Source organism: Suricata suricatta, chromosome 3 (assembly GCF_006229205.1).
Source record: "Suricata suricatta isolate VVHF042 chromosome 3, meerkat_22Aug2017_6uvM2_HiC, whole genome shotgun sequence".
Classification (NCBI taxonomy): domain Eukaryota; kingdom Metazoa; phylum Chordata; class Mammalia; order Carnivora; family Herpestidae; genus Suricata; species Suricata suricatta.
The window spans coordinates 175,809,240-175,817,704 of NC_043702.1; the positions used below are offsets into that span (position 1 = coordinate 175,809,240).

The 8,465-nt window shown below is 48.4% G+C and overlaps 1 protein-coding gene across 1 annotated transcript in view; it reads right to left on the reverse strand.

The window, feature by feature from the left end:
- Nucleotides 1–6,085: 6,085 nt before the first annotated feature.
- S100A9 (S100 calcium binding protein A9) overlaps nt 6,086–8,465 on the reverse strand; it is a 2,948-nt gene continuing 568 nt past the window's right edge. Inside the window, exons 2-3 of the mRNA XM_029936137.1 lie at nt 8,293–8,457; nt 6,086–6,440 (exon numbers count right to left, since the gene is read on the reverse strand). Of these exons, the coding sequence (XP_029791997.1) occupies nt 6,204–6,440; nt 8,293–8,457 (402 nt within the window). The 3' untranslated portion in view covers nt 6,086–6,203. The remainder of the gene's footprint in view (nt 6,441–8,292; nt 8,458–8,465) is intronic.

Sequence of the window (8,465 nt, forward strand, 5' to 3'; positions counted from 1 at the left end):
CCAAGAGTTCAGTTTTGCTTTCATTTCCCTTGCCTTTGGGGATGTGTCGAGTAGGAGATTGCTGCAGTGGAGGTCTAGGAGGTTTTTTTCCTACTTTCTCCTAGAGGGTTTTGATGGTTTCCTGTCTCACATTCAGGTCCTTCAGCCATTTTGAGTTTATTTTTGTGTATGGTGTAAGAAAGTGGTCGAGTTTCATTCTGCATGTTGCTGTCCAGTTCTCCCAGCACCACCTGCCAAAGAGGCAGTCTTTTTTCCATCACATACTCTTTCCTACATTGTCAAAAATTAATTGGCCGTACATTTGTGGGCCCAGTTCTGGGTTCTCTATTCTATTCCATTGGTTTATGTGTCTGTTTTTGTGCCAATACCATACTGTTTGATGATGACAGCTTTGTAGTAGAGGTTAAAGTCTGGAATTGTGATGCCTCCTGTTTTGGTTTTCTTCTTCAATATATCTTTGGCTATTCGGGGTCTTTTGTGGTTCCATATAAATTTGAGGATAGTGTATATCTTTTTGAATTAGTGTTTTTGTATTCCTCAAGTAAACAACCAGAAATGTAATCACTTCTATTTTTAAATTTTGAGGGAATTCCATACTGTTTGTCACAGTGCCTGCACTGATCTACATTCCCATCGATAGTGCACAAGGGTTCCTTTTCTCCACATCCTCACTAACATTCTTATTTTTTTCTTTTTGATATTAGCCATTATGACAGATATGAAGTGATATCTTATTGTGGTTTTGATTTGCATTTCCCTAAAGATGAGTGATGTTGAATATTTTTCATGGGTCTGTTCTCCATTTGTACATTTTCTTTGGTAAAATTTCTGTTCAGGTTTTTGGCCCATTTTTAAATTAAACTATTTGGTGTTGAGTTATATGAGTTATGAATATATTTTAGACATTTAACAAATTTTTAAGATTTATTTATTCTTGAGAGAGAGAGAGAGAGAGAGAGAGAGAGAGAGAGAGAGAGAGAGCACAAATGGGGAAGGGGCAGAGAGAGAGGGAGACACAGAATCTGAAGCAGGCTTCAGACTCTGAGCTGTCAGCACAGAGCCCAACATGGGGCTTGAACCCATAAACTGTGAGATCATGATCTGAGCTGAAGTTGGATGCTTAACCAATGGAGCTACCCAGGCCACACTTATATTTTAGATATTAATCCCTTATCAGATATATAATTTGCAAACTTCTTCTACCATTCAGCAGGTTGCCTTTGTTTTGTGGATTGTTTCCTTCACTGTGCAAAGACTCTTTACTTTAATGAAGTCCCAATTTAGCTTATTTTTGTTTTTGTTTTCCTTGCCTGGGGAGACACACTCAGAAAAATATTGCTAAGGCCAATAGACAAGAGTTTACTGCCCATGTTTTAGGAATTTTATGGTTTTAGGTGTTACATTTGGGTCTTTAATCCATTTTGAGTTTATTTTTGTCTATGGTATTAAGAAAGTTAGAAAAACTTAATCCTTCTGCCTGTGACTTTCCAGTTTTCTTAGTATCATTTGTTGAAGAGGCTATTCTTTACCTATTGAATATTCCTTCTCCTTTGTCATAGATTAATTGGCTATATAATCATGGGTTTATTTCTGGGTTATCGGCTCTGTTCCACTGATCTATGTGTCTATTTTTTAAATGTTTATTTATTTTTGAGAGTGGGGAGGGGCAGGGAGAGAGGAAGAAGAGAATCTGAAACAGGCTGTGTGCTGACATCAGAGAGCCCAATGTGGGCTCCTGCGGGGGACCAGCCCACACACCAGAGTCTAAGGGTCCCTGAGTAGGCGGTTGGTGTCGGCAAAATATCTACAAGAAAGAACACAAACAACATGAATGGTGGAAGAGACCACACTTTACTGTGAAACTTGGTGTCTTATATACCACATGTGATTACATCTTTCTTATAATGATTACATTGTTTGTAACTTCTTAGGAATCACATGTTTTAGAAAGGATCATTGTTTTCATGGAAGAGAGAACAGAAAATTAAGGACAGAAATGAAGTACAATACAGAAGATCAAAAAACATAATTGACCACTCAAAATACATCAGCGAGGGTCTTATTTTACATATATAGTGTAATATTAGCCGAAGCTTATGACAAGGCTATTTTTCTTTAAAAGTTCAAACAATAGTCTGTAAGTCAGGTGCCTCTAACTAGGGGGGAAGTTTCAATCAGAAAATCTGCCCATTTACTGAAACCGCCAATTACCAAGTGGCATGAATAATAGGAGAACTAACCCCAGTCTCTGATCCACTTAGGTCAAGCAGTCAAGCGCACACATTTTCAAGCAGGGGAAGCAGGGTCCCTGTAGGCCACACAGCACTGCACCCCAGTCTCCCAGGACCTTTGTTCTTTTGTCCTGATCCTCAGTTGGGGGAAGGTCAACCGTTATCCAGGGTAGCGCCTTCCTAGACAAGGCTAGGGACTTTGCGATTACATACACTCCCCCCGGAGGCTTTGCCGTCACAGTGGAATCACCTCCGCAGGTTTTTTGGCTGGGTGGGCCCCAACAGGCTCCATCTCACGAATCATGAGATCATGACCGCACCTGAAGTCAAATGCTTAACCAAATGAGCCACCTAGGTACCTCACGTGTCTATTTTTGTGCTGATGCCACACTGTTTGGATTACTAGCTTTGCAGTGTAGCCTGAAATCTGGGATTGTGATACCTCCAGTTTTGTTCTTCTTAAAATTTTTTTTTAAATCCATTTTTGGGAGAGAGAGAGAGACAAGTGTGAGCAGGGGAGGGTCAGAGAGGGAGGGACACACAGAGTGTGAAGCAGGCTTCAAGCTCTGCACCAGCAGCACAGAGGCTGATGTGGGCCTTGAGCTCACGAGCTGAGATCATGATCTATGCTGTAGTTGGATGCTCAACCAACTGAACCACCCAGGAGCCCTAGCTTTGTTATTATTTCTCAAGATTACTTTGGTTACTCATGGTCTTTTGTAGTTCCATACAAATTTTAGGATCATTTACAGAACGAGCTTAGGAATGGAAGGGGCTAATGGGATGGAAGAGGCTAAATCACCTTTATTAACTCTCTTAAACTATGTTTGAGGAAAACCCCATAGGGCTCTGTAGAAGTGGCTTTCTGTTAGACCTTCCCCTGGGGTCTAGAACCATGTCTTACTCTCAGACTGACCTAGCTGAGAAAGGAGGGAAGGGGAGAACTCTTGGCATCTATGCATCTCTGTCCCCTGCCTCCTTGCCCCTCAGTTGCCCTCTCCAGAAATCTCTATGGCTCCACAGGGTCCTAGGACCACTCTACCTTCACTTGCTCATCTGGAATGCTCATTCTGGCACCTGGGGGTTTGGGGCAAATCAGCCATAGTTTCTGCCTTCAGGACCATCATCAGACTTGATAAGGGGTTACAAGTCTGTATTAGAAGTGCAATGGTAGGAGGGGTAAGACCCTATACATTTATAGAAAGTGGTGGTCAGGGACATCTTTGTGAAGGCAGTGACAGGCTCTGGGCCTTCACAGGTGCTAAGAGACTTGCTAGAGACACCAGGGTGGTGAGAGCGTTCCTGGTGTAAAAGTACAGAGGCTGGAGAAGGCTTGGATGCTATTTATGGAAAATACTTTGAAAAAGTGGGTGGGTGGCTTCATATATGGAGGGGTTTAGATTTATTCTGTGTCCCTAAGGATGTTGGAGGGAAACTAGGGTTAATGCCTAGCAGGCACAGGAGACAGCTTTTAGCTTGGTGTGATGAAGAACTTTCTAGGTGCCACATTAGGTTATTCCCTTACCTGGAAGAGTTCAGCCCGAGTCACCGTTGTTAGGGACATTGGGGAGAATCATTCAAGCATGGGGGTGAGGCAGGTTGGGTTTAAGCAACAATTTTCAAACTTTTTTCAAGATAAATCCCTTTTTTGCAAACGGAAGCTTCTAGTGTGCAACAGATAAAGGCTGGAATAAAGCTTTGGGGGTGGTGTGCTTCAGATCCTCATCACCTTGCCGCCCCCTACCTTCCAGTGTGAGACTCTGTGATGACATCCAGAACCCTTCCATCTGCCAGTTTTAATCCCTCCATCTCCTCCTTCTTTTCTCCACACCGCCCATGAGAGCAGAGGTAAGCAGACACTTGGTCCTCATGGAGTTCACAGTCTAGTGGGGAGGCAGAGTCACAATCATTTATGGCACATAGTGAAAAGTGAGGGTCGGTAGAGGGTTTGGGGACACCTGCCCTACCTGGGGTATCCTCAGGTCTCCCATCTCCCTGGTTCTCTTTCCCCTAATAAGCTACATCCAGAAGGTGACCTCTACCTGGACATGAGGGTCAGAGAGAAGGGCTGTCAGAAGGTGAGGTTCCTGAGCTGTTGTCTCCTTAAGTCAGGCAGGGAAGGGACTCGGGGCTTCTAAACTCTGCTCTTTGGGGTGCCTGGGTGGCTCTGTAGGTTAAGCGTCCAACACTTGATTTCGGCTCAGGTCATGATCTCACAGTTGGTGGGATTGAGCCCTGTATTGGGCTCTGTGCAGACAGTGTGGAGCCTGCTTGAGATTCTCTCTCTCCCTGTCTCTGTGCCCCTCTCCTGCTTGCACACTCTCTCTCAAAAAATAAATAAATAAACCAAAACCAAAACCAAAAGCAAGGCGAAAACAACTATGCTCCCCAAGCTCACAGCCTGAAGCAGTCCGTGGAAACACCCTCAAGTGGGAGCCATTAAATCCCTGTGCGCATAGCAGAGGCCCCCGGGCCCTTAGGGCAGAAACCTGTACAATCCACTGGCAGACAGCCTGGGAACTGGCTACAGTCGAGCAGTGTGGGAAGGTGGAACCTGACTTGCAACCCTCCCTAAGCTCAGCATGGGGTAGGAGCTGGAACATCCAGCCCCTGGAGAAGATGGGATTCAAGGCGTTTTCCTTTCTGCAGTCTCTTGACCAGCTCCACCACTTTATGGCCTTGGACTGGTCTCTTCTCCACTCTGTGTCTCACTCCCTTTGTTTGTTGGGGATAGATGACTGTCAATCTCTTTCCAGCTCCCCAAATCCTAGATCTGTCAGAGCGTTCTCTCTGCTGCAAGGACAGGGCAGGGCACACACCCCTGATTTGGGCTCTGGTTTTCAGAAGGTCAACCCCAGCGTGGTGTGAAAGGGACTTCATGGTGAAGTGCTCAGGCCAGAAGTGGCAGAGGAGTCATCTGAGAGTCTGAAATGCGAGGCTGGGCGTGGGGGCTGCTTGAGGCGGGAACAGCAGCTTCAGCAGCAGCCACGGGGAAGCTGCCAGCCAAGCCCCGGTACTGTTTTTGTGACTGGGAGCAAATGCCCCTGCTGGGCTGGACTCTCAGCCCCCGACTAGGGGCTGCAGGAACATCAGGGAGGTCAGCTTGCCCTTAAGGCTTAGAATCAGAATCCTCAGGCCCAACAGGCTCCCTGGACCCGAAGTCCACCTTCCTCATGGTGGTGGTTGAGCCTTACAGCTGCCGGGCCATGATTAGAACTCATTCTTCCAATAAGCAGGCAGGAGCTCTCTCTCTCCATCCTGCTGGGGCTGGATGGGTGCGGGTCCAGAGTCTCCCTCTCTCAACCACCTGCCCCAGGGTCTGTCCATGGTGAGGATGCTAGGTCTATGAAAAGACACTGATTTGCTTCCATGGATTCAAAACGGAATTTGTGAGTAAATATACCCAATACAGTATTCCTCCACAGATGTGGCCTATAGGTGCACCTCTGGACAATTTCCAGAGAAATAAGGTTCTTTTAGGAGACAGATGTTTGTGGAAGGTGTTGGACAGTACTGGGGGGAGGGGGCGGTCAAGGCTGAGTAGGGATGGCTGGCATGTCGAGGGGAATGGATATCTCCCCTTTTGTTTTCTATGTAGACAAGAGCTGATTTGATGGGCAGTACAGGGAAGTCCTGAGCTGGGGTGGGGTGACTGGACTGAGCCATGGGGCCTGAGGTCAGAGGGGAGGAAATAGGGCAGTGAGCCCAAGGAGCTCAGGACACACAGTATTGTGGTTTCTCACTCTGTTATTACCAAAGAAGGGGTTGAGCTCTGGTTCAGGGGCAGGGCCATGTAACACCCAGGTCCTCAGAAGGACAGGTTGAGAAGGGGGAGCTGGAAGAAGCACACAGAGTGCAGGCTTGGAGGAAGACTTTATTTTGTTCCCTGTTCCCAGCCTTCTAGCTAAGGCAGTTTGGCATGACTACCCTGTGGCCCTAGTTGGGCGGGGGAAGGGTGTCCTGGCCTCCCGACTAGTGGCTGTGGCCGTGGCCACCATGGCTGTGGCCGTGGCCATGGCCACCTTCCCCAAAGCCTGGCCCATGGCTGTGGCCTTCTCCTTCCGGGGCGTTCTTGTGCATCTCCTCGTGGGAGGCTACTGTGAGCCTGGCCACCAGCATGGTGAACTCCTCGAAGCTCAGCTCCTTGTCTCCATTTGTGTCCAGGTCCTCCATGATCTTCTTTATGGCATTGTCATTCTTCTTTGGCTTCTGTGGGTGGGGGTGACACAGTAGTCAGGCCTGGGTGTGGCCAGCATTAGGGACAGAGAGCTCAGCAAATGACCCTAGGCAAAGGTACAAGGAAGCCTGGTTCCTGGGCCTCAGTTATAAAATTAAAAATGACCGACTAATGCCCACAGGGTAGCATATGCTGAGCATGCTCTAGACGCTTTCTGATTTAGCCTGCATACGACCTGAGCACTACAATCACCTCAATTTTACAGAAGATCTGAGGTCAAGTGACTTGCTTGAGGTCACACAGTTAGTATGCATAGAAATGTCACCTCATTTGGTCTTTAGAACAAGTCTAACAGGTGGATTTGGTATCTTCCTTGAGGAAGATTTGAGGAAAATGACTTAGAATAGGACACTCGATTTTTGCACACTGAGGAGGCTTGGGAGCTGCCGAGTAGAAATGAGCCCTGCCCTGTCCCAGTCCCTCCACTTGCCCATCCTGCTCCCTCCCCTTCCCCCCCTCCCTTCCTCCTCTAGGTCACTCATTTGGGACACGCATCAGTATCTCAACCCGCACAGTGGGTAACCCCCTGAGGAAAGCAAGATGGTTCATATCTTGTGGGGACAGAGAGCAGTGTTGGTCCTCCTTTGACCCCACAGGGTGTGATGAAGCAGCCAGGGCAGGGGAGGGTCCAGGCAGGGCAGAAGAGAGCTTCAGTTGGTCCCACCCACTGGCTGGGGTAGCTCAGCCACGTCCCCTCCTGGGACTCTGGGGGTGCCAAGCTCTCCTCCCAGGCCCTTCCCACTCCTGCAGTGTTCCCACACAGCCCTCTTCCTGCCCTTCTCCCATGGCCAGCCAGAGCACTCACTCTGGAGCAGCTGCTTCGCTGGGTCCCAGCTTCTCCTCCTGGACTACCACTGCTTCTGGCAGAGGACGAGGGAGGTGGGCGGTGGGGCAGGCATAGGAGTCACAACGAGGAGAACCTCACCCTACAAACTCTTGACTGTATCCTTTCTTGCTTATCCTGACCCAGTACCCTTCTTCCCAGTGTCTCATGCACCTTGACCCAGGGTCAGAGTCCCCAGTACTGCCTACTGACGTGGGGCGGGGCTTCAGGGAAGGCTGCCACTGGCTCTAGGAATAGAACTGAGGCTGGAACTCAGGTGTCTCACCCTTCTTGGTCCCAGCCTCTGTCCCCCAAGTCCCTAAACTTATAAAGAAAACTGAAAGATAAAGTGGAACTAATCCTTTTTCCTAGAATTGCCTCTTATTTTCAGATCAGAGAATAAATGAACATGTTACTGAGTGCTTTGTGTGCCACTGCTCGCTGGGTGCTTCCTACATGTAGTGTCTGTGTTTCCATGGACACTTAGGTTAGAAAGGCCCCTCAACCCTTGACACCAGCTGAGGTTTGGGGTCTGCTCAGCTCCTGCCAAGGGTCGTCCTCAGTCACCTCCCTCCTCAATTCAGGTGTCAGCTCAAAATCACCTCCTTGGAGGGGCCCTTCGTGTCCACCCAAATAATCAGCTGTCTCCGCCCAGCCCATGTCATCCACAGCGCTCTCTCTTATGGTCATTGGGGGACTTACTGGCAATGGATTTTCCCATGCTCTTTACTGGCCAACATCTTTGCTATGTGTTATAGACAGCAGGTCCCTGTTTGCCACTGCATGCCCCTGCCCAGGACAGGGCCCTGCACACAGCACTCATCTGTCAGTCAGTCTTTCTCAATCCTGTCTGTTGTCTAACTTGAAGTAACTCTAGTGACAGGGAGGCTGGGCTGAAGGAGGTAGACTTTTCTCCTTGACCAGTGCAGACTGCACCCCATCCTCCATCCTTACCCAGCCTGTCTCCCGGCTGCGTCAGGCCCGCAAGGAGCCCAGCCTACCTTGAGAAAGTTTCGCAGCTCTTTTTCCACCAGCTGTTTCAGTTCTCTCTGGTTGAGCTTGTCTGGGTCCCCCAGCCGCGTAGAGTACTGGTGGAAGATGTTGATGATGGTCTCAATGTCGCGCTCCAACTGTGACTGCTCCTCCGCCATCTTCCTGCACTCTGCCTGCACAG